The sequence below is a fragment of the Manis javanica genome, chromosome 1 (assembly GCF_040802235.1).
Source record: "Manis javanica isolate MJ-LG chromosome 1, MJ_LKY, whole genome shotgun sequence".
Lineage (NCBI taxonomy): Eukaryota > Metazoa > Chordata > Mammalia > Pholidota > Manidae > Manis > Manis javanica.
Window position 1 is genome coordinate 191,561,915 of NC_133156.1, and position 26,570 is coordinate 191,588,484.

Consider the following 26,570-nt stretch of genomic DNA (forward strand, 5'->3'; position numbering starts at 1 on the left):
TTATGTACTTTCTCATCTAATTTGAAAGCATGTTCTCTCATAGTTTGCAGAAGCTTATAATTTACTAAATAACAAATCTGAAATGTAACATTTGACTTTATGACTACTACTTTGTGTAACTAAAATTATATAGTTAAAATATTTAAAAATTATGTTCTTAAAATGGTATGATTTAAGATTAGGGCCATTAAATCTTTAAAACTAATTAAAAACAAGAATATTTAAGTTAATTATCTGAATTATTTTTTAAAATAATAGGTACAGCCATAGTGCCGAAGTTCAAGTTCGACTTCAGTTCTTGACTTGTGTGTTTTCAACTCTGGGATCACCTGATCATTTCAGTAAGTTTTTTAATCAGTACTTTAATCAGCTTTTACATCTGTATTGATTCTTGCAAGAGTCCAGTTAAATTTTCTGATGCCTTTAGATTTCAGTAGTGATTAAATTATTCCTAATATGAATGTCCTCTGAGTAAGTGTGGCAATATAAGCATGACACTGACACAGTCTTGCTTCAAACTGTGAAAATTCCATTTTCTCAATGGATAAATGGCTTATTTCAAAAACAATATTCAGGATAGGAGAACATACTTTAGGGTTACTATATCTTTTATTACCATTGCTTATAAAATCTTCTTAGCACTCCATTTGTAAACAGCCACTCTTTACATATTATTATTGGTACTAATCTTATGCAAAATTACTTGGCTTAGTAGATGATAAAGATGTTTAGTTTCATGTTAATTTTTTAAAAATTTAACTGAAGTTTAGATTAAATCTCAAAATCAATTTCATAAGCAGTTAATCTTGAACAAAAAGTTAGAGCTTGGTCTGGTGTATTCAGAGTGTAGACCGTATTCAAATCCACATGCTAGATGTTCTTCCAGGAGAGGAGGAAGCCTAATTTCTTTTGGCCAGACCTCCTTTTCTCTTATGAGACTGTGTTGTCTTAATTTGCACACTTTTTTTGTGTGTCCATGTCAACAAACCTCACTTGTTAGAAGGACGTTTTCTTTCTTTAGCTATGATTAACATACTCAAACTGGTGAGTGTCTTTGCTAGCCTGAGAGGTGTCATCAACACTCTTTTAACTTGATATCTGTGTTTGAGGTACACCTGTGTTTATCTTAATGTCTAAGTCTGTAATTTCTTCTTTAAGTTAAGCTATTTGTAACAAATGCCACTAGCATTGTGATACCAACAGATTTCAGAATGAAGGCATCTGTTTTTGACAGGGAACTTTCATGTTAGGTCATTTATCATACCCATTATGACTGAACATACAAGAAATAATATAGAAGAACATTTTCATACATGGAGAAGTCAAATCAAAACAAATACTGTCAGTATAAATATTTTAACACGACCATTAAGTTTCATGTTTTGTTTAGATTCTCATAGGATACTGTTGACTATTTTTTTTATTATTAAGGTATTATTGATATATACTCTTATGAAGGTTACACATGAAAAACAATGTGGTTACTACATTCACCCATATTATTGAGTCCCCTCCCATACCTCATTGCAGTCACTGTCCATCAGTGTAGTAAGATGCCACAGAGTCACTGTTTGCCTACTCTGCTTCCCTGTCTTCCTCATGATTGCCCCCACACCGTGTGTGCCAATCATAATACCCCTCAATCCCCTTCTCCCTCAATTTCCACATGCCCTCCACCACCCCTTCCCTTTGGTAACCACTAGTCCCTTCTTGGAGTCTGTGAGTCTGCTGCTTTTTTGTTCCTTCAGTTTTGCTTCGTCATTATACTCCACAAATAAGGGAAGTCATTTGGTACTTGTCCTCCGCTTGGCTTATTTCACTAAGCATAATATCTTCCACCTCCATCCATGTTGTTGCAAATGGTAGGATTTGTTTCTTATGGCTGAATAATATTCCATTGTGTATATGTACCACATCTTTATCCATTCATCTACTGATAGACACTTAGGTTGCTTCCATATCTTGGCTATTGTAAATAGTGCTGCAATAAACATAGGGGTGCATATGTCTTTTTGAATCTGAGAACTTGTATTCTTTAGGTAAATTCCTAGCAATGGAATTCTTGGGTCAAATGGTATTTCTATTTTTAGTTTCTTGAGGAACCTCCATACTGCTTTCCACAATGGTTGAACTACTTTATATTCCCATCAGCAGTGTAGGAGGGTCCCCCTTTCTCCGCATCCTCACCAGCATTTGTTGCTTGTCTTTTGGATGTTGGCCATCCTAACTGGTGTGAGGTGATATCTCATTGTGGTTTTAATTTGCATTTCTCTGATGATTAGTGATGTGGAGCATCTTTTCATGTGCCTGTTGGCTATCTGAATTTCATCTTAGGAGAATTGTCTGTTCATATCCTCCGCCCATTTTTTAATCCAGTTATTTCCTTTTTGGGTGTTGAGGCATGTGAGCTCTTTGTATACTTTGGATGTTAACCCCTTGTAGGATATGTCATTTACAAATATATTCTCCCATACTGTAGGATGCCTTTTTGTTTTGCTGATGGTGTCCTTTTTAGCTTGATGTAGTCCCATGTGTTCATTTTTGCTTTTGTTTGCCTTGCCTAAGGGGATGCGTTCAGGAAAGAGTTGGTCATGTTTATATTCAGGAAATTTTTGCCTATGTTGCCTTCTAAGAGTTTTATGGTTTCATCGCTTACATTCAGGTCTTTCATCCATTTCAAGTTTACTTTTGTGTATGGGGATAGACAATATCCAGTTTTATTCTCTTCCACGTAGCTGTCCAGTTTTGCCAACACCAGCTGTTGAAGAGGCTGTCATTTCCCCATTGTAAGTCCATGGCTCCTTTATCGTGTATTAATTGACCATATATGGTTGGGTTTATATCAGGGCTCTCTATTCTGTTCCTCTGGTCTATGGGTCTATTCTTGTGCCAGTACCAGATTGTCTTGATTACTGTGGCTTTGTAGTAGAGCTTGAAGTTGGGGAGTGTAATCCCTCCCCTGCTTTATTCTTCCTTCTCAGGATTGCTTTCGCTATTTGGGGTCTTTTGTGGTTCCATATGAATTTTAGAACTATTTGCTGTAGTTCATTAAAGAATGCTGTTGGTATTTTGATAGGAATTGCATTGAATCTGTAGATTGCTTTAGGCAAGATGGCCATTTTGACAATATTCTTCCTATCCATGAGCACTGGATGTGTTTCCATTTATTGGTATCTTCTTTAATTTCTCTCATGAGTGTCTTGTAGTTTTCAGAGTGTAGGTCTTTCACTTGCTTGGTTAAGTTTATTCCTAGGTATTTTATTCTTCTTGATGCAATTGTGAATGGAATTGTTTTCCTGATTTCTCTTTCTGCTAGTTGGTCGTTAGTCTATAGGAATGCAAGAGATTTCTGTGTATTAATTTTGTGTCCTGCAACTTTGCTGAATTCATATATTAGATCTGGTAGTTTTGGAGTGGATTCTTTAGGTTTTTTATGTATAATATCATGTGATCTGCAAACAGGGACAGTTTAACTTCTTCCTTACCAATCTGGATGCCTTTTATTTCTTTTGTGTTGTCTTGATTGCCGTTGTGAGGACATCCAGAACTCTGTTGAATAAATGTGGAGAGATTGGGCATCCTTGTCTTGTTCCCGATCTTAAAGGAAAGGCTTTCAGCTTCTTGCTGTTAAGTGTGATGTTGGGTTCATCATGTATGGCCTTTATTATATTGAGGTACTTGCCCTCTATACCCATTTTGTTGAGAGTTTTTATCATGAATGGATCTTGAATGTTGTTGAATGCTTTTTCAGTATCTATGGAGATGATCATGTGGTTTTTGTCCTTTTTTTTGTTGTGATGGATGATGGTGATGGGTTTTCTAATATTGCACCATCTTTTGTGTTCCTGGAATAAATCCTACTTGATCATGAGGGATGATCTTTTTGATGTATATTTGAATTTGGTTTGCCAATATTTTATTGAGTATTTTTGCATCTGTGTTCACCAGGGATATTGTTCTGTAATTTTCCTTTTTAGTAGTGTCTTTGCCTGGTTTTGGTATTAGAGTGATGCTTGCCTCATAGATAGAGTTTGGAAGTATTCCCTCCTCTTGCACTTTTTGGAAAACTTTGAGGAGGGAGGACAGGTATTAGGTCTTCACCAAATGTTTGATAACATTCAGCAGTGTATCCATCTGGTCCACGGGTTTTGTTCTTGGGTAGTTTTTTGATTACTGATCAAATTTCATTGCTGGCAGTTGGTCTGTGCAGATTTTCTGTTTCTTTCCAGGTCAGCATTGGAAGGTTGTATTTTTCTAAAAAGTTGTCCATTTCTTCTAGGTTATCCAGTTTGTTAGCATATAATTTTTCATAGTATTCTCTACTAATTCTTTTTATTTCTGTGGTGTCCATGGTTATTTTTCCTTTCTCATTTCTGATTCTGTTTATGTGTATAGACTCTTTTTTTCTTGATAAGTCTGGCCAGGTGTTTGTCTATTTTATTTATTTTCTCAAAAAACCAGCTCCTGCTTTCATTGATTCTTTCTATTATTTTGTTCTTCTCGATTTTATTTATTTCTGCTCTAATTTTTATTATGTCCCTCCTCCTACTGTCCTTGGGCCTCATTTGTTCTTCTTTTTCTAGTTTTGTTAATTGTGAGTTTAGACTGTTCATATGGGATTGTTCTTCTTTCCTGAAGTAGGCCTGTGTTGCAATATACTTCCCTCTTAGCATGGCCTTCACCACGTACCACAGATTTTGCTGTGTTGTATTATTGTTGTCATTTGTCTCCATATATTGCTTGATCTCTGTTTTTATTTGTTCAATGATCTATTGGTTACTTAGGTTAAGTGTCCATATGTTCTTGGGATTTTTCATTTACTTTGTGTAATTTATTTCTAGTTTTATTCTTTTGTAGTCTGAGAGGCTGGTTCATACAATTTCCATATTTTTTAATTTACTGAGGCTCTTTTTGTGGCCTAGTAGATGATCTATTCTTGAAAGTGTTCCATGTGCACTTGAGAAAAATGTGTATTCTGCTGCTTTTGGGTGTAGAGTTCTGTAGATGTCTGTTAGGTCCATCTGTTCTAATGTGTTGTTCAATGCCTCTGTCTCCTTACTTATTTTCTATCTGGTTTACCTGTCCTTTGGAGTGAGTGGTGTGTTGAAGACTCCTAGAATGAATGCATTGCATTCTATTTCCCCTTTTAATTTGGTATTTGTTTTGCATATGTTGATGCTCCTGTGTTGGGTGCATAGATATTTATATTGGTTATATCCTCTTTTTGGATTGACCCCTTTATCATTATGTAATGTCCTTTTTTGTCTCTTGTGACTATCTTTGTTTTGAAGTCTATTTTGTCTGATAACAAGTACTGCAACTCCTGCTTTTTTCGCCCTATTAGTTGCATGAAATATCTTTTTCCATCCCGTCACTTTCAGTGTTTGTATGTCCTTGGGTTTGAAGTGAGTCTCTTGTAGGCAGCCTTTAGACAGATCTTATTTTTTTATCCATTCAGTGAGTCTATGTCTTCTGATTGGTACATTCAGTCCATTTACATTTAGTTTGATTATTGACAGGTATGTACTTATGGCCATTGCAGGCTTTAGATTTGTGGTTACCAAAGGTTCAAGGGTAACTTCCTTAGTATCTAAGAGTGTAACTTAACTCACTGAGTATGCAATTGTAAGCAGAATCTAAAGGTTCTTTTTGTTTTCTCTCCTTTTTTCTTCCTCCTCCATTCTATATATATTAGGTATCGTGTTCGTACTCTTTGTCTATCCCTTCACTGACTTTGGGGGTAGTTGATTTAATTTTGCATTTGCTTCATAATTAGTTGTTCTAATTTCTTTACTGTGGCTTTATTACCTCTGGTGATAGCTATTAAACCTTAGGAACACTTCCATCTATAGCAATCCCTCCAAAATACGCTGTGGAGACATTTGCAGGAGATAAATTCTCTCACCTTTTGCTTATCTGGGAATTGTTTAATCCCTCCTTCAAATTTAAATGATAAAATCTTGAAGCATATTCTTGGTTCAAGGCCCTTGTGTATCATTGCATTTAATATATTATGCCACTCCTTTCTGGCCTGTAAGGTTTCTGCTGAGAAGTCTGGTGATAGCCTGATGGGTTTTCCTTTGTATGTGATTCTTTTTTCTCTCACTGGCTGCTTTTAATAGTCTGTCCTTACCCTTGATCTTTGCCATTTTAATTATTATATGTCTTGGTGTTGTCTTCTTTGGGTCCCTTCTTTTGGGAGATCTGTGCACCTCCATGGCCTGAGAGACTATGCCCTTCCCGAGATTGGGGAAGTTCTCAGCAATTACCTCCTCAAAGACATTTTCTATCCCTTTTTCTCTCTCTTCTTTTTCTGGTACCCCTATAATACGAATGATGTTCCGTTTGGATTGGTCACACAGTTCTCTCAATATTCTTTCATTCCTAGAAATCCTGTTTTCTTTCTGTGCCTCAGCTTCTTTGTATTCTTCTTCTCTAATTTATATTTCGTTTATAGTCTCCTGCACTGTATCTAATCTGCTTTTACAACCCTCCATTGTATTCTGTAATAATTGGATCTCTGTCCTAAATTCGTTCCTGAGTTCTTGAATATTTTTCTGTACCTCCATGAACATGTTTATGATTTTTATTTTGAAACCTCTTTCAGGAAGATTGATGAGTTCAATTTAATTTGATCCTTTTTCTGGTGTTTGTGGGATTTTTGGTTTGAACCAGGTTCCTTTGACATTTCATATTTGTATTGGGCACCCTCTAGTGCCCAGAACCTCTACTACCTGGAGCTGCTCAGCCTCTTGACTGATGTCGGGGTTCGCAGGGGAGAGGTGCTGGTGCCTGTGAGGGAGGAAAGAGCTGTTTCCTGCCTTCTGGCTGTTATGCCTGTCTCCTCTGCCAGAGCCAGTGGGCTGAACACACAGGTATAATAAGCCTCTTTACGTTTGTAGCTGCTGAAGGCTGGGCTTCCCTCTAGCTGGCTTGACACCAAGGCAGGGCCTACCGGTTTGCGAGCCGGGTGCCAGCTGGCCGGGAGGAAGTTGCAGCAGGCTGCGTATCATGGTGGGGGCCTTGGTTCTGCATAGGTAGCCAGTGGGATGGAGAGCCTGAAGCTCCTGAAAGTTCCCAACTTGGTGGGCCGAATGAGCCTGGACAATTTTGTCTACCTGTCCTTTCTCCTGAGCAGTAAGCTCCATACAATCCTTGCCCCTTTAGCAGCCCTCTTGTTGTTAGAAAGTCTCTCAGACTGCCCACCTTTGTTTTGTCCCAGAGCAGCTATATATGGATCCCTATTTTCCATAAGCGGCTGGAATCTCAGTCTCTCCAGGTATTCCACCTGTCTTAGCTTTCCAACACCACTAATCACCAGAGCACCATGCAATGTAAGTTCATGCTCCCAGAGCAGATCTCTAGGACTGGGTGTTCAGCAGCCCCAGGCCTCTCCTCCCTTCTCACTCCCTCCCACTGGTGAGCTGGAGTAGGGGAAGGGCTTGCATCCCGTGGGATCACAGCTCTGGTACATTACCTTGTTCTGTGAGATCTGTTCTTTTCTCCAGGTGTATGCTGTCTGGCACAGCCTTCTTTCCTGTTGCTCGTTAAGGGTTAGTTGTATTAACTATATTTCCATATTATATGTGGTTTTGAGAAGACCTCTGTCTCACCTCTCATTCTGCCATCTTTAATCCTCTCCCAATGTTAACTTTTCTTACTAGTATTTGAATAATGAAAGAATGATTTTGCTGCTCCCATTCCAGGGAGCACAGTAAAGCTTCGTGTGGATTAGCTTAACAATAGCTACTGTCCAGATAGAGTCAAATTGAAAACTTCACTTTTCCCACATCAAAATTTTCCTTCTCTCGTTGGTACAGTTCCTCCTGTCAGGTATAATATCGTTACCCCAAAGTTAAATTCGGTAAGTTGAGAACTGATTTTCAATATACCAATAGCTATATTCTTTTCAAAACTTCATAACGAAAGCTTATACATTTCCTGTTGAATGTGGATTACTAATTCAGCCATTTATGAATATACTTCTGTTTTAGCACGTAGTTTACTATAATCTGGATAGTACTACTACTTGCCTTTTTTCCTTTTTTTAAGTCTCATTTGTTTTCTTCACTTTTTTCTCTCTTATTAATTACTATGCTTTGTCATAATGTATATTAATGGTTGTTTGTGTGTTGGCTTCCGGGGGTACAAGTTCTTCTTCGAAGAAATAATCTATGCATTGACTCATTTGTGTGAGGAACTGATAGGATATTTTTTCTGGTCAAACTCTTTTGACTGATTTTTCTGCTAGATAAATATTTTCTGAGGTATTTTTGCATATTCTTGATCTCATATACTTTTTCCCAAGAAAGAGAGAGGTTTATTAGTATACTTTAATTCCCTTCTGATTCTAGGGAACAGCCCCCAATTTAGGATATACTTTATCCTTGTGATATACTTTAGAAATCCCTGTAATGCTTGTATTCTGCCCCTTTTGGTTATCTCATTTATCTGTATTCAGACTTGTGGTTGCCTGTGGTGACCTCTCTTTGGTTATGAATAGTTATTCTGACTTCCTTCTGTCACACTCAGGAATTAATTTAATAAGTGGATCAGAGTACTGTACAAATTTCATTTCATTACATGGGCTTCCCAGCTAATTGTATCTCCTGATGTGTTGCTCTTCCCTGTTTAGGCAGTCAGTTAATTCCATTTTCCTTTATTCAACCTATGGATTCTTTTTTTTTTTTCCATAGTTTTCAAACATAATACTTTTTGGCATTTATTGTTTATCTCCTGTGTGTATTGAATGAGCTTTGAACATAGTATACACTCTATTTTTAAACCTTAAACCTTAGAACTGATTCATCAACTTTGAGGGTTACTTCCCCTTTGTCCTGTTTACTATGATACAGTGATGTTCATATTTTAAGGAGAATGATTTTCGAGACCAAGTGAATCTTCTAGGATATAGTGTAAGTTGGGTGTTTTTAAGTAATTTATACATGGATTATATTTAACTACATTTTGAAAGCATAAATTATATGAAATCTCCCACAAAATAATTTTTATAAGATGGTATAAAATATCTCCTTTTCATTTCTAGATATGTTGGTGCTTCTAATACATTGAATTAGAACCAAAATGTTGTATATACTGTGATTCAAAATTTGTAATTTTTATCTAGGGTTAAGTTTAGAGCAAGTTGACATTTTATGGCATTGTTTAGTAGAAGATTCAGAGTGTTATGATGATGCACTTCATTGGTTTTTGAATCAAGTTCGAAGTAAAGATCAGCATGCTATGGGAATGGAAACCTATAAACATCTTTTCCTGGAGAAGGTAATTTTATTTCTTGACAGTTTCATTGTTTATATTGTTTTTCCGTATTTCCTTTTTACCTCTTAAAATGTAGACTGTCATGTTCATTTTTCTTCTTGACAGTTTTAAAAAATAGGCAAGTGTGCTGTTTTTCAGCAGTCCTCACATAGTTTTGCCACCAGATTTTGCTTTAATTTTGTCCTCTACAGTGTTTGTATGTAAATGAATAGTTTATATATACAAAAATGTTCCTTAGCTAAAGTACTTAAAATAACAGTAATTAGAATAGCTCTTCATGTAAACACTAATAAGAAATGTGGGACTTTTGGTGTTTATTTTTTCTTAATCATTAATAACATTGTAGTTCAATTTTCAAACATGGTGCCCATACCCACTAGTGTGAGAGCTTTATTCTGTGACTCTCTTCCTTAGTTCAGTGTGATTTTTTAGCTAGTCTTCTGGCTGATATAAGCCAATGTTCAGATTTTTTGTGGATCTTTGGAAAGGCATATTTAGGAAGTGCTGGCATGCTACTGAAGAACATTCTTCTATCCAATTTTTGTTGTTATCAGATGCCACAATTAGTTTGGGTAGTAATTTTCTACTTGACTTTTGAGACATCAATCATAATGAAGCAATAAAGTTTTTATTTTTGCAATTATAAAGACCGTGAACTCTCACATTATCTCTTTGGTAGAGTTGAGTGTGTATGAGTTTTGGTACCTATACCTAAATCACTTAATTAAATCAAGGCAAATCTACAAATACACCTTTAGGTATCTTAATTTCAAGCTCTGATCTATACATGAACTGTACACATAGCTACACATCTTATAAATGTGTATCATATAGGTATATAATGAATGACAACATTTTTTATTCATTTCCTCTAATTTGAGTCTGCGTATATCTCAAAAATAGAAATATGGATCAGACAGGTTTCAGTTATGACCTGGAAACATTTTTCACTAAATTATTATTTGATTTTTGAAATCATACTAAAAATCTGAGCTGATACATTTTTTTCATAATGTTTTCAATAAAATTTTTTTAGCTTAAATCTGGTAAGTTAAATTCATTAAAATCTGTTAGCTTAATTATCACACTAAACAAACTTAAAAACTTTTTTTTTTTTTAAGATGCCCCAGCTAAAACCTGAAACAATTAGCATGACTGGCTTAAACCTATTTCAACATCTCTGTAACTTGGCTCGATTGGCTACCAGTGCCTATGATGGTGGCTCAAACTCTGAGGTATGGATTCAGACTTGTCGTATCATTAGGTCAGTTTGTAGAATTTTTGTTTTATTCCCCCAAATTAGATTACTGAATTTTATATAGTCTGCCAAGCACTGAATTAACCAACTATGAAGACTTTTATTCTTAGGCTTTAAAAAGTTTTCTATTTTGGTTTTAAGAAGCTTGAAAGGTTGAAAAAGTAAATTTGTTGATACTGCATTAGCCAAAGATAATCTTGGTTGTGTTTAATGAAAATTTACTACGTTTTCCTTGATTAATAGAGAATAGGCCATCTGAGTGTTCTTTTTGTCCCCTGAAAGCTCCCAGATAAACATAATCAAGTAGCTTTGTCAAGTAGAAAGTTGATTTGTGTAAAATATGATTTTTATGCCCTTTGTTTTAGCCAACCTGTTAGTTGCTCTTGGGCAGCTCCAGAGTTCCTGTTGGTATCCTCTGTTGTAGAATGGAGTCTACATAAATCATCTCTGACCATGAGTCATGACAAACAGTTCATTAACTGAAGACTCTTACAAATAGTCTTCTCTCTCTCTGGCTTAGGTTTGCTACTTGGGGGGCCTCTAGGTTTTGTTCAGTGTATTATTCCTAGACTCCCCTAACACAAACTATAATTTGAAAGTCTTCCTCATTGGGCATTCCAGTTTATCAATGATAGCTTTGACTTATGTAGTATCTGCTCATTTTTCATTAATTTTCTTCAGAAGTTGGAGTTGTTGAAGGAGAAAGGTAGGGAAAACTGATGTTAATCTATGTGGTAAAGAGTAATTGTAATTGTATCTAGAATGCTTTCATAGTGTTTTCCTACCTTCTTCCCTTGTTTGAATAATGGGTGTTTTTGTTTGTTTTTGGTCCTATAACTGTCAGTTTGTTAATTTCAGACAGCCAGACAGATCTAATTTGCCTAGGAAGTAGTCATGCCCCAATTTGAGGTGATACTGCTTTTCAAGTTGTTATGAATGCTAAGGCTATTCAGTAACCTATCAGAAAAATATCTTTGTTTACCCTGCCCAACTTTGGAGAAGTTTAAGTTTGCTTTTTCTGAGGTTTTAGTGAAAATATTCTCTTTGTCATCTCATAGTTAACATCATAAATTTAAGCATCAACTTGGGTTAGCCTATCTCCGTAATTTTCTGTGAATACCTGAAAGTAGTGGTTCTATCAGAATAAGTTGGGCAGAAGCATTGGAACATTGTTATACTAATAATTATGTGTGTGTTGTTTTTATTCCTTTGTACATGTTTGAGTGTTTGGGGACTTGAGATTTACCCACCGTGTAATCATAAGTTTTAGTTAAACTGTGTGTGTGTGTGTGTGTGTGTGTGTGTGTGTAGTTAGCTGCTCTATAAATAAGGATTTTTAGACAAATACAGGTATATATCAGTAACTGAGGAAATTTCCAAGGCTATATCTTTTTTATTTTTTAATAATTCTTTAATAGGAGTTGCCCTTTAAATACTTTATAGGATATTAAAACTCTTTGATATTTGTATGACCTTTAAATTTGTTAGTCTTCTAATCATTTACATTGTTCAACAAATAGTAATATTTATATCTGTAAAATATGTATTAAAAAATACATATAAATGTCCTAATTTTCTTTCTTAGCTTTGTGGTATGGACCAATTTTGGGGCATTGCTTTAAGAGCACAATCTGGTGATGTCAGTCGTGCAGCTATCCAGTATATTAATTCCTATTATATTAATGGTGAGTGATTTGAAGTGTTGTCTAATGGATAATTTTTTATGGGAGGATTTTCTTAGCTACAATTCATTGTCTTCAATGTAGTTAAACAGGAATAAAAGATTGATATTCACATATCTAAACATCTGATTTTTAGGTAAAACGGGTTTGGAGAAGGAACAAGAATTTATTAGTAAATGTATGGAGAGTCTAATGATAGCTTCTAGCAGTCTTGAACAGGAATCACACTCCAGTCTCACTGTAATAGAAAGAGGACTCCTTATGCTGAAGACACATCTGGAAGCATTTAGGAGAAGGTAATTTTTTAGATACCGTATTATTAGAATGAATTTCAAGCTTTTTCATTATTAACATGTCCAAAAGTACTCTTAAATTAAACTAAATGTTCTCTTGGGGGCAGGTGGAAAGCATAAACATAACCAAAGTGAAGGGTTAGCAGTAGAAGTAATTTTTATTCATAATATGTACCATTCGCTGTGGAATAAGCAATATAGGTTCCTAATAAATATTGTGGAGCTTTAAAAATCATTAGACTGAGGAAATATGCATGAATAAGAATATTTAGACAGAATTCTATCTCTAAAAAAGTATTACTATTAAAAGGCAGAACACAGCGCCAAGAAAACTTTCACTAAAACCCTCACCAAGAACATCAAATAATCTCTCATAGTTGAATCATTTGTTTCATTTGCTGTTTTTTTTTCTTCCTGGACTAGGAGACAGTATTTTAATTTTGAATTTCCATTTACCATGGAAACATCAAAAATTCTGTGTTAATGAATATCTGTATAATTAATTTAGACATACCCTGTGTAATACAGAAATAAAGCAAAAATTAACATTTATGAATGTATCGGCTGAAATGAAAGGTGAGTAGTTTTAATTAAGAAATTATTTGTTAAAAATCATGAGTAAATGTAAAAGTACAAAGAACTGTGTCAAAAAGATGTTAAAATTAATAAGTTTCAACTTCAGAGCTTAGTTTGATAATGAAAAGTCATACAATTGATATTTATTGACATCTTATTTAAAATATCAGGATATATTGAATAATTAAGATATTCTACCCATTCCTTATAAATATTATGGTTCCATGATTTAAAACATTAGGGCATTGCAGATTTCTCTATTTTAATTATAATTACAGTTTTGGGGGATTCTACTTAAATAATTCCTTCTGTTTTTAAAGAGTGTACAAGAGAACTCCAGAGTTTTTTGCATAGAAACTTCACACTGCCTCATAACTTTTATCACTTAAAAAAAAATAAATATAAATAAGCAAATGTGATGATGTGTCTTATTCAAATTAATACATACTAATTACAAAATGCAGGTATTATGTATTAAGGTAATACTCTTAGAAAATGAAAATTATTGTAGTCTTTCTCTTCCTGTCATTGATAGTTACTATTAATGATACGATACATATTTTTCCAAAATTTTCTGTATGTTACAGGGTCTGTAGACAACAAACCAAAAAGGCCCTGTTGGTTCAAACCCTTAATCCTCACACAATGTTACCAGTGTATTTAAAATAAATACATACTTTAAAAATTAAAGTCTTTAAAGTAAATTAAATTTCTTAACGTTCAGTGGTGCTTTTTATAAATTTAATAAATTTAGTTCAAAAATCCCTCCTCAGATATACAGAATTTTTTTCTAACTCAGGAGAAAATTGATTGTAGTGTCCTTGATAGACATCTTTATATTAGTTCATATTTTACTCCAAAAGTTAATGTTGGTGTTATGTAAATACTTATTTTTTGTGTGGCAAGTAGAGAAGCTAGGGAACAGAAGTGAGTATTAAAAAATCTAAGACTAGTTTAAAAATTAGGTATTTCCATACAAATCTGTGTGGAATACATCATTGTGCTATTTCAATTGCTACTACTAATTTAAAATTGCCTAACCTTTCTAGAATGAAAATACAAAGTGATTATTGCATATTTGTGTATTCCTTATATTAAGATAGTAAATAAAATGCCTTTTAAAAGGAGATAAGTTTATAATCTTAAACAGTAGTTCTCAACTAGAAGCAGTTTCCTGGGGGACATTAGATAATGTCTGGAGACATTTTTGATTATCACAGTTTAAGGGAGAAAGGGGGGTAGTACTGGTAGTGGGGTAGAGACCAAGGGTGCTGCTAAATATCCACCAGAGCTTGAGACAGCACATGACCCATAACAGAATTACCTGGCCCCAAAAGATTAAAATTACTCTTTTGCTCAGTCATGTAACCTGGTCATTGGATCACTTCTAGGAAATCAAGTCCATTAACCTCTTAATTGTCTTCCTTCTATTCCAGAGGTGCTGATTAGATTTAGATGTTGCTACTTTCTTAACTAAATTCAGGTACCCTGAATCCTGTCTTCCACAACTGAAAATAAGTTAGAATATTGACAGATATTTAGTGAGTGTCATGCTAGATGAAATACTGAAATACCAGTCTTTGTAATTTTAACAGTCATGAAATCTGCTCTCAAATTTGGTTAGGCTGCCTAACATCAAATTACTACAATAAATTTCTATCTCTGAAAAATATTTCCTAATACCTTTTTTTCCTCTTCTGAATGTAGGAGGGAGAGTTTGCCATTTCACTGGATTAGTTTGTCTCTTTGAAGTCATCCTGCCTCTACTACTCCCTTCCCCCCTTTAAAAAAATGCTTTTAATGGGATTTTTTCTTCCTCAGTAATTTTTCTTGGTAACTTTTTTTTTAAAGAACTCTTAGCTATATGCATTTAAGTTTGATTCAATATAATGAATCTAAACTTAAAATAGGTGATATAGGGTGGAATGTGCTAGAAACTTGTAGGGTTTTCATTTTGTAAAATATTAAAAACTTCTATAACGTTAAAATGATTTAAAATTGTATCCTTCCTGCGTGTGGTTTTTGTGTGTTTTAGGTTTGCCTATCACCTCAGACAGTGGCAAATTGAAGGCACTGGTATTAGTAGTCATTTGAAAGCACTGAGTGACAAACAGTCCCTTCCTCTAAGGGTTGTATGCCAGCCAGCTGGACTTCCTGACAAGGTAGTTTTAATTTCCAAATTTTTAACATTTCCCAGTTCAAATAACTGTTCTTTTTGTATTTTTAAATTGGTTGCATCTCATATTTCAGATGACTATTGAAATGTATCCTAGTGACCAGGTAGCAGATCTTAGGGCTGAAGTAACTCATTGGTATGAAAATTTACAGAAAGAACAAATAAATCAACAAGCTCAGCTTCAGGAGTTTGGTCAAAGCAGCCGAAAGGGAGAGTTTCCTGGTAAGTCCAACAGTTCAGATTTTCATATTTCCTAGGTTTTATTACATATTAACATTGGACCTTTATTTTGAAGACTCCAGCCATGTTCATGGCTCCCCTCCCCTCCTCTTCGTGTGGAACTGTTGATTCTTAGGCAAGAGGCAAGAGTTAAGAGTTACTTCAGATGGTATTTGCAAACATTTATAAGTATACTACTCAAGTACCTCAATATTTTTTGTATTTTGATATATTTCTTTTTTTTTTGGAGCTATGAAAATAATACCCCCTTAAATCCCACCTGTGCATCTCCTATTCCTTCCAAAAAACTATCACTTTGAGAAGTATTTCATGTGGGCCTAAAGGTATATTTGATTGTTCCCTTACTATTACCACTTATGCATTTTTATTGTTTTCCCATAGCTTATAAAATATGAGCTAATTAGAGGAACAACCAGCAAAACTGGTACTTTTTACATGTAATTTGAAGGTCTGAATTATAACAGACTAAATACATGTTTAGGGGAAGGAAAGATCTTCAAGTTTTAATAGGACTTTTAACCTGCCTATGTATGGAGTGATAATTCTTTGGCATCAATTAGTAAGCTGACAGTTTTACTACAGCATGCTTAAGATGAAACCACATGTATCTTCTAATGCATCAGATCTTAAATTTTGTTCTTTAATAATTAGCAAATATTCTTGGAATAAAAGAATAGATGTAGAAAAGTCTCCTTTCCTACCTCCATCTCTGAATCATCCATTCCGTTATCCTGAAGCAAATGTTGTGGATTTCTTGCATAGCCTTCAAGAGATACCAAGATACTATGTAAGAATGTTCATATATGTATAACTTAAAACAAATGGTAGTATTTCTTCGTGTGGAACTGTTGATTCTTAGGCAAGAGTTAAGAGTTACTTCAGATGGTATTTGCAAACATTTATAAGTATACTACTCAAGTACCTCAATATTTTTTGTATTTTGATATATTTCTTTTTTTTTTGGAGCTATGAAAATAATACCCCCTTAAATCCCTTTTAAAAAGTCTTTTATACTTTGCTTATAGTGTTTAACATTATCTTAGATAACATTTCATATTAGTACATGTAGAAAGTTACCTCACTGTTTTTAAGATCTGCAAAGTCCATAATATGATACCATCATTTGTTTTACCTATCTCTATTAATGGACATTTAAGTTGTTTACATTCTTTTGCTATTACAATCAGTGCTACAGAGAATATCCTTAGATATAAATTAATTAAGACATGTTGGCTGACTACCTAGTTATGGAATTTTCAGGTCCAAAGGTATCTGCTTTTGTTATGCTGAAAGGTATTACACATAAAGAAGAGAATATGCAATGAGTGATAAAATGAAAACCACCCATGTACCTTCTGTCTTAATTGAGAACTAGGACAGTAGTAGAAGCTACTTGTGTGTCCCCCTCCCTAATATCCTTTCCATTCCCCTTAACACTATCTTGGTTTTTTAGTTTTCTATTCTTCTATTATTTAGTCTTCTAGTTTATTTAATCTTTAGCTTATTGTTTTATCTCCAGTGTATATATACCTAAACAATATATTTAGTCTTGTGAAACAGATAAAGCCAGCACAAACATGATAGGTTAAGGAAAAGGAGAGTATGGCTGCTATCAGTCAAAGGATCACAGAAGAAAATAAGCTAAAGAGGATGTACTTTCAATTTTTCTAAAGGTCTATAATGCCTCATTTGAGGATATCAGTAGGAAAGTTCTCAAGTATAGGTCTTGACATAATTAAGACATCTCAGTGTCATAATATTGACAAGATGCTGGGACATTTAACAAATATACATAGAGTTTGCCTTTTTTTTCCCCCCCCTTTTTCTGTTCTCTTCATGACCTACTTTAGCTCTCAGAAGGGGAGGTCAAGGTAGAATTTCTTCTGTGACATGAGATGAGTGTCTTCACCTTCAGTAGGATATGGAGGTGAGAGTGGAAACTTCACTAAGCATGTGGTAGAGTCCAGGTACAGATAAAAGGCCTGGCCAAGTTCACTTGCTCAGGTATTCTTCCTCAGATAGAGAAGATATTATGAAGGCAACAAGGATTTTGGTCATTGGCCCCTCAGTCATGCATTTTTCTCGTAACACTGATCCTACTGATGGTCTTCCAGCTCCAGATACACAGTAATAGGATATCCTTTATCATTTTAACCAGTACAGTAGTTCTCTTTGTCTCTGCTGCATTGGATGCTGTTCCCAGTATCCATACATTGTTTTCCTACTTTTTCTTTCTGCCATTTTTTTTCCCACGGAATTTTAGAGGTATTGTTGTGTTGTATTTCTTCTGTTGTTGCTCTTTAGAATTCTGAAGTCATTTTGCTTCCTGATATTTTTTTACATACCCTTTTTTTCCTTTTGTAGAGCTTAATGAGTCTTCTTGTCTTCAGTGTGGCCTGAGCGTGAGTCTGTTTTCAGCAATTGTGATGGATACTATAGAGTTTAGGTTTTTAGTGGGCCCTTTTAGTTTGGCAACTTGTATATTTAAGCTTGGGGAAATTTTCTTGAGTTCATTTGGTTTCCTATCTAATATTTGATCATTTCTCTCTTTTTAGAAATTCTTTATTACATGTTTTATCTTTTGGATTATTCCTAATTTATGTATCTTTTCTCTTTAATTTCTTGGAGTTTTAACTTCCTGAGAAGTGTTCTCAACTTTATTTTGTAACCCTTCTTTTGAGGTTCTCATTTTTGCTGTCATGCTTTTAATATCTAATATCCCTTTTTTGTGTTTTCATGATTGCATTATCTCTTTGAGGTTATTAGAGTTTTTTTTCCTTAATTGTTGAATTTTTAAAAATCCAGACTGGTGGTTCCTGAATTTTAATTAGAATATTTTGCTTATTATCTAATTATTTTCTATTACTTACATCTCTTCTTTTACTCTCTTACCATATATTTACCACTCCATCATTTTTTGTATGTGTAGATTGAAGTTCCCATTTGGTTTCTTTTTCTTTCTCTTTCTCTTTTCTTTTTTCTTTTTCCCTCTCTAATGAATTACTTTTAAACATGGTCTTCAGGTCATGAATTTTCTCTATCTTTGTCTGGAAGAAAAGTTCATCTGTCTTAATTTTTGGAGGATATTTTTACTGGATGTAGAATTCTAGATTAAGAGCCTTTTTTCCCCTTCAGGACTTTATAAATGCTTATAAATGTTTTCTCATTTTATCTTTTGGCTTGCAAGGCTTCTGATAGAAAATCTGGTTTTTCTTATCTTTCATCCTTTGTATACAGGGTATCTTTTTAACTGTGGTACGTTTTACAAAATTTTCTTTAACAGTGATTTTTGAGCAGTTTGATTATTGGTGTCCTTGTTTTTAACTTTGTGTTTATGCAGTTTGGGTTTATTTCACATTCTTGGGTCTGTGTGTTTACAATATTTATCAAATTTGAAAAAGGTTAGCAATTCCATATTTTGTCAAAAACAGGCTTTTTTCCCCTTTCCCCAACCCTAATTTCTGGGCCTCTAGTTAAATGTATCCTGGACTGTTTGTTCATGTCTCATAGATCACTGAGATGTTGATATTTTTCCTTTATTCCTTTACTCCTTTCTTCTTTTCTCTCTTGTTTTTTCCCCCTCTTCTTCTTTTTCTCCCCCTGCCATTTCCTTTGATCTCTTCCCACTTTGGTCAGGTGTTGAGCCTACTTCTCTGCCAAATCAGCATAAATCTATTGATTTATTGAATTTACCGTAATCTGGAATGTTGTAGCTGGTCTTTTTCATATCAGAGTTCTTTTTTTTTTTTTTTCTCCAACTCTATAATCTGTTTTATTTTATTTTGTTGGGTAATAACAGGGAAGAAAGGACTCGATTATTATAAATACATGCTAGTTACTTATGCAACTAAGGCATTAATGAATCTAATTCACGTATTGCTAGGGGAGATGCTGTAGCTTCCTAGAAAGCTACATAGTGTTTTCAGTTACAGAATTTTGCATATTATTAAGCAAGTGGGAATTGATTTTAGTTAGATCTACTTAGACTTGTGCTAAATGAGTATTTTCTTGTGGTTTTTACTGCCTAAGACTAACCTTGGACAGCAGAAAATATTTCAGGAAGTATGCTTACAACTGCATCCACTTTGCTCAAGAAGTGTGTTTAAGCTTAATGTCTATCTGTAGTCATGTATTCATGCCAGCAAATAATTTAACTCTTATAAAAATGTTCACTTAGATTTTCTGCTGTTTTTAAGGAGGCCTCATGGGACCTGTCAGGATGATTTCATCTGGACATGAATTAACAACAGATTATGATGAAAAAGCACTTCATGAGCTTGGTTTTAAGGATATGCAGGTACTAATGAACATGATTTAGATTTTAATCATCTATTGACTGTTATAGTCAGTAATTGAACAAAGTTATACTTCAAAAATCGTATTACTGCTTTTGTAATTAAAATTTTAAGTGAAGTTATTTTATATTTAAGACCTTTATTAAGCCAAAAATGTCATGTGCCTAAGTAAGTGTTGTTTTTTTCCCCATTGCTCTTATTTTTATAGATGGTATTTGTATCTTTGGGTGCACCAAGGAGAGAACGGAAAGGGGAAGGTGTTCAACTGCCAGCATCTTGCCTACCACCCCCTCAGAAGGATAACATTCCGATGCTTTTGCTTTTACAAGAACCTCATTTAACTACTCTTTTTGATTTATTAGAGATGCTTGCATCATTTAAACCACCCTCAGGAAAAGTGGTAGTGGAAGACAGTGAGGTGACTATATCATTTCATTTTTATAAAGTCTTGTTTTCTCTTTCTTTTCAGTGGAAAATAATCTCAGTGAACTCCTAAGAGCAGTAAAACCTAGGAATCCATTTACTATTTAAGGGCCTAATGTGATCCAGGCATACTGTTTTAAGTATTGTTTTACAGGGATCAAAATAGGCATAGTTTCAGCTTTAATTGAATCCAGTTGGAGAGACAGATACTGACATGGCCTAAAAGATAGTTTGAAATAAACTTACAGATAAGTAGTTTCTGATAAAGATAGCTGCTAAGATTGAAACATGACATGTCATTATTAAGGGGTGGTAATAGACACACATTGACATTATTGGTCAGGGAAAATTTCTCTGAGGGAAACCGTACATAATCTGAGCAGCTAAATGAAGAGAATGAGTCATGTTAGTTGCAAATGGGGAGTCCTTCAAATTGGGTTTACTGCTGATCAGAGTGATGAAGCATTACAGATTCACAGAAAAATGAATAGCATGTTTGAAAACCTGGGAGTGTGAGTATAGTGTAATTCTTAGTAAGAGTACAGAAAAGGAGATTGTTATCTATACTATAAAGGATCATGTGAGATTTTTATTTGGATTGCCATCATCATGGAAGGTTTAAAGCAAGAAAATGAGATCCTTTCTGGGCTTTTAGAAACAAAATGTAGGTGTTAGTGTGATAGATGTATGAGAGAAAAGAAAGATGAGAGGTAAGAGGACCAGTTAGTTAATAGGCCACTGTAATAGTCTGTGTGAGGCCTAGACCAGAGTGGAAGCATTCATTTTTTAGCAGATATTTCACTGAACTTTGTGACAAATATGGCATTGTTGATGTGGGATTGTTTTGGTTGCATGAGCCTTGAAAACATTTATAGAAACAGTAAAAATAGTGGGTTTTCACTGTGTATGAGACCCATATTGTAGGACCCTTCAATCATAACATAAAATATAGTCAGATACACTTGGAAGATTTTTTTTCCCCTTCAAATAGTTTTTTGCACTGAGTTCAGTCTTACTTTTTTTGTTTTTTTAACTGGTGTTTACAAAGGAATTAATTCCATTTTACAAAGGAATTCATTGCCATTTCCCCCACTAAACCAAAAGTGGGTTGCTTCTCTTTTTTCTTCAGGGTTATGAAACTTGTTACCTTGAAACTTGGTCTTTAAGATTTCCTTGACTTCGGAGTATTCCAGCTTTATACCACTATACAAAAATAACTTTTTATAGATTTCTTTGGCATTATCTTAGAAAAAATTTTGACAGCAGCAGTACTAGAATAAAAAAGATAAAATTCATACTCTGGAACATTATGTAGATACTCTGAGGAAAATTCTAAAATTGTAAATTTTAGATTTTGCTGCTTATTTACCTCTTGGGTGGCGCTTTAGTTTAAAAAATAAAAAAGGAAACATGCCTATTTCCTTGATACTCTCTGAAACATTCTTTAGCTTACTATTATCTCAGCACCTTTACAGAGTTCAAATTTAACAGATGAAAATGGAAAAAATATGTTCTTTAAAATTGTTTGCGTTCTTAATCTCTTCTTGTCTGAAACTGGAAAATAAGGTATGAATTAGCAAAATAAGAGAAACAGGTTACTCTTTTCTCAAATATAAGGTCAAGGATTTAATTCACCAGGTCTTGTAATTTTTAGAATAGTGGGCTGCACAGAGGAAGTAGGTAGTAGTCTTGGTGAAATTTACTTGAATGGCTTTATAAACAGACATTTTCACTTACATTTGAAAAATTTCCTAAGGAAAGTGGTCAGACATACAGGCCACATTTTTTTTCCAGAAGGGTGTTCAACAACAAATTTTAATACTAATTTGATAATAACTTAATTTCTTGAATGAATGTATTTACTATGTAACAAATAGTTTTTCACTTGGAGAACTAAAAATATTATCAAATTTGATAATGAAAGGGGGAGGGTTGAGTTTATTTTCCTCAGTTCTTGTCCCCGCTGCAACAAAGAATTGCAGGGCAGAGACACAGTATTGAAGCAGAGTAAAAGGTTTATTTGATTACACTCCAAGAGAGGATTGGGCCAGAGTCAACACTGACAAAGGCAGATTTACTTGAATGAAGCAGAGAGCAAGGAAAAATAGAGGGAGGAAAGAGAAACTCATTGAACTGCTGCTTGGCATTGGGCATACATAATCCCTTGCCAACGCCTAAAGCCAGTGTCCACTTGGATCTGCATGGTGTGGGAACTAAGTTCCTACCACCAGGATTTGGGGGAGCCTCAGAGCATTGGATGGAGTGAGATTATGTTCTGAGAACTTCCCAAAGGTAAAGCAAGGAAACTTTCAGGCAGGCTACTAAGGAGCATGATCATACAGCTGCAGTTCTGTTTGGGTCAACCAGGTGACAGAAATTTGCAAGCCCCAGATCAGAGCTCTCAGCAGCCCATTTGTACCTGTCTGAAGTAGGATAGAGTGAGTGACCCACTGGAAGACAGGCGAGTGTGGGTAACCTCAGAGAGGAGGCATCCTTAAGGGTTTGAGGTTTGGATTTTTTATAGGGCCTTTTTGGGTAAGGGTCAGCATAGGCATGATGTACACAGATGATTTATAATTCCTTTGGAGTTTTGTCTCAGAGGGTTAGTTAGGTGACTGTTAGTTTGGGACTTCGGCATTCTTTGCCCACATAGGTTTATTTACACTTCTGAGGTCTGTCTCCTGCCCTGGTTACAAAGTTACTTAATTAAGGGGCTGGAGGAAGTGGAAAAACAGCATATAGGTTAAATTAAAGAATAAGCTGGGCCTAAAGTAAATTTTTAAATGGTATGATGTAATTGATGCAGTGAAGACATGAGCTGTGCTCTGAAACTTTTCTTTATCTGGGGAATATCCTGATATTCCAAGTTGCTCCCGTCCTTTGGAACTTCAACTGATTAACTCTAAGTCTTTTCTGGCTTTCTAGTTTTATCTGGTTAACTCTTTGAGTGCCTTTTAGTGGGCTTTACTGGCCTTATTCTCCTTCCACCTGCTCATATCTATTTTTCTGCCTAACAGTTTTATACACAAAAGTTGAAGTTAAGTTTAGATTTTTTAAAACTAATCCATGTTGATAAGTAGCTGTTTTTATTTGTGTAGCGTTTAAGATGTGAAGAACTTCATCTTCATGCAGAAAACCTCTCTAGGCGTGTATGGGAGCTACTGATGCTTCTTCCTACATGTCCTAACATGCTGATGGCATTCCAGAATATTTCAGATGAACAGGTGAGCCCACAAAAGCCTTTTTACTCTCCTGGAAGATAGTACGAGTTTACAGTCTTATTGGCAGTGTATGAGATGCTTATTAACCTAGATCCTCAGTAAAATTCTGTTGATATAATAGGTAAAAAGTGCCAGTTCATTTTAATGTTTGATTGTTTAATTATTAGTGAGGTTGAATAACATAGGCTAAGTATTTAATAACAAAAATAAATAAAGGATGTTTTCTAAAACTGTCTTTAGAAAATATGGATTTGTCTTTATATTAGTGTTTTCTCATATTACTTTGTATTCTGAATATTGCTTTGTTTTTAACAACATGAAATAATAGAGAAAATACACTGGTTTATTTATATGATATATATCAGTGCTTGGTTCGGATGCTATGCTATACAAGTCAACTGATAGAATTAGGGGAAAATGAGGCAAGGAAATTTAATGTATATTTGTTAGTTTTTCCATAGGGGCATGACCTCACGTGTGTGTTAGGATATCTTTGTAAAGATGTCTGTTAAAATAAGAGATTTAAAAACTACATATAATAAGGGATTGCTTTGTGGAGATACCAATAAAATACCTACTGGATGAATGGAAAAACAGTATCTTAATGTTATGCTAATGGTGGTTATCTGTGATTTAGAACATTGTCCTATGATTCAGAAGGTCGTATATCCCAAATGACTTAAAGTGAAGAAGGTGGGCCCGGAAAATAGTGCCTGATGACTCAGAGTAGCTCTAATGATAATATTGTCAAATAGGCATAAAAGTGTGAATAACAATAATATTTAGAAAAGTACAATATTTTAAAATTGATATATTTGCATATGACTTTTAATTGTGTAGGTGTAGCTTATAAAAATATTAAATACAGACTTCAGTGCTTGTCTGTCCTTAAAGTTCATGCATTCATTTAGGCTGCAATGTTATATTCATTGGGAATATAGTAAATTAGCTTATCTGTTGTGAAGGTTAACAAGACATAACTGTATGCCTAAGCCACTGTTCATGTATTTTTATCTTAATAAAATTTAAGAAATAATTGGTGTTTTAAGTATAACACTAATACCAATTATATAAATCATTTTCACATTTGAAAGTATTTCAATTTAAATGTAGTATTTGAGTTTTTATATAGTGTCAGTTTCTTTAACATTTTTTTGGAGTGTGTGTGGGGCCCCTTAGTAAGTTGGCTTAAGAAACCTATGTTTTTCTTTTTTCAACTTAAGGGTAATGATGGACTTAATTGGAAAGAACTTCTCAAAATTAAGAGTGCTCACAAGCTGTTATATGCCCTAGAAATTATTGAAGCACTGGGAAAACCTAACAGAAGAATAAGGAGAGAGTCAACGGTAATTGTGTTTCCATCATTATCATTACGTGTTTATATTATCTCTGGAGCAAAATGTCAGTGTGTGTTACCTTTCTATGGTAATATTTTTCTCTTGCCCCCTCCACTAATATTTTCTTCTTTTGCCATATTCCCACAGGGAAGTTACAGTGATCTTTATCCAGATTCAGATGATTCAAGTGAGGATCAAGTGGAAAATAGTAAAAATTCCTGGAGTTGCAAGGTTTGATTATATGTGTTGATAAAAATAATTTATCTCGAATTTTTCAGAAGTAGGTACTATAATTATTAACAGGTTTAAATTAATTTTACTATTAAAATAAAGCATATTTTAAAAGTTTTGCATTACTCCAAATCATAGTAGTAAGAGGAGATGATTTAATGCCTTGGTGCTCCTGTTTTTTGCACTTCCCTATTCCATCATTGGAATACTTTAATACATCCCAGTGTCTCAAATTAAATGGCTCATGGAATATGAAGATACGTTTATAGATTTTTGAAAGAAAAAAGAAATTCTTGGAAGTAGGCTGTATGTTATTACTTTGTACACAAGTTACTTTGTTTACTTAAGGAATAATTTCCTAAATGAAAGATGGCTAATGTCTCACTTGCACACACACAGCCACTGCTTAGTCAGAGGCGTCTCTCCTGTGTGGCCGCGTCTCACCGTCACTCTCATGGTTGCTTACAGTTTGTTGCTGCTGGAGGCCTTCAGCAGCTGCTGGAGATTTTTAATTCTGGAATTCTGGAGCCCAAAGAGCAAGAATCCTGGACTGTGGTGAGAATTCATAATTTAAACCAATTATAGGTTTCCCAGTTTAAGCACTCCCACTTCCATAAGCAAGTGTAACATTGCTACATACTTCACTGTAATGGATGAGAGTATGGATTATAGTAGAAATAAATTTTTTTTTTAAAATAGGGAGTCTGCTAACTGAGGTAAGAGTCTCCATGCCACCTGTTCACAATTTTTTAAGTGCTAAAGTAATGTGACTGAACTATGGCTAGTTCATAAAACTTTTTTCCTTTAGGTTATTAAAGTATGTATTAACTTTTATACAGTCTTAAAATTTGGATGCTTTTTAAAAAGAACTTGGTTTACATCTTCAATTTTTTAAAAACATCCTTTTTCATTGTTTCATTTTGTTTGGTTATTTCTTCCTTTATAACAGTACTACACAAAAATGTGTTTCCAGACCATTTGTGAGTAGTCTGCAGAAATAGGTACGGAAACTGATAGTATTTCACAATATTGTTGGACCTCAACAAAGTGGAAGTTTTAAAATGGTACTGTACTATTAACTTGAAGAAGCACCGTTTTAGGAAAATAAATTGCTTGTGGAATATTAAAAAATTCATAATGCTATACCAAACTGCACAATCCAGTTTGAACAAAAATGGAAAGGATGCTCCATTTCCTGACCTCCACCAAAGCAGAATAGCATTATCAAACATTTCATTCAAATATTAATTTCTTAGTATGTGTTTTTTAGAATTACCTTGGAACCTAGGAGTCAGGTGTTCTTGATTTGATACCAAGTTAATACATTTAGAAAACATATTGCTATCTTCCAAGGTTTTGTTACTCTTACCACTGGTTTCCATCCTTTTTCCCCCACTTTTGTTTTTTACGTATTTTATTATAGGCATTTTCCTTTTTTAGGATAGATGTGTCTTCTGTAATAATGAATAATTATAGCTCAGTTTTATAATTCAAATGTCTGTTGTATTTAATTGTTAGTCATGTCTTTGTTGTCCCTCAGAACTGTAAAGTGGTTTTTA

The 26,570-nt window shown here is 34.4% G+C and overlaps 1 protein-coding gene across 3 annotated transcripts in view; it reads left to right on the top strand.

Moving 5' to 3' along the window:
• USP34 (ubiquitin specific peptidase 34) overlaps positions 1-26,570 on the top strand; it is a 241,368-nt gene that overhangs the window by 134,174 nt on the left and 80,624 nt on the right. For all 3 annotated transcript variants that reach the window (XR_012121111.1, XM_073212721.1, XM_073212722.1), the window contains 13 exons: positions 259-341; positions 9,128-9,282; positions 10,401-10,514; positions 12,123-12,222; positions 12,356-12,515; positions 15,124-15,250; positions 15,339-15,486; positions 19,701-19,801; positions 20,008-20,217; positions 23,321-23,446; positions 24,667-24,789; positions 24,928-25,011; positions 25,480-25,566. Coding sequence is in view for 2 of the 3 variants with exons in the window: in XM_073212721.1 (XP_073068822.1) it covers positions 259-341; positions 9,128-9,282; positions 10,401-10,514; positions 12,123-12,222; positions 12,356-12,515; positions 15,124-15,250; positions 15,339-15,486; positions 19,701-19,801; positions 20,008-20,217; positions 23,321-23,446; positions 24,667-24,789; positions 24,928-25,011; positions 25,480-25,566 (1,618 nt within the window). In the remaining variant the exon portion in view is untranslated. The remainder of the gene's footprint in view (positions 1-258; positions 342-9,127; positions 9,283-10,400; positions 10,515-12,122; positions 12,223-12,355; positions 12,516-15,123; positions 15,251-15,338; positions 15,487-19,700; positions 19,802-20,007; positions 20,218-23,320; positions 23,447-24,666; positions 24,790-24,927; positions 25,012-25,479; positions 25,567-26,570) is intronic.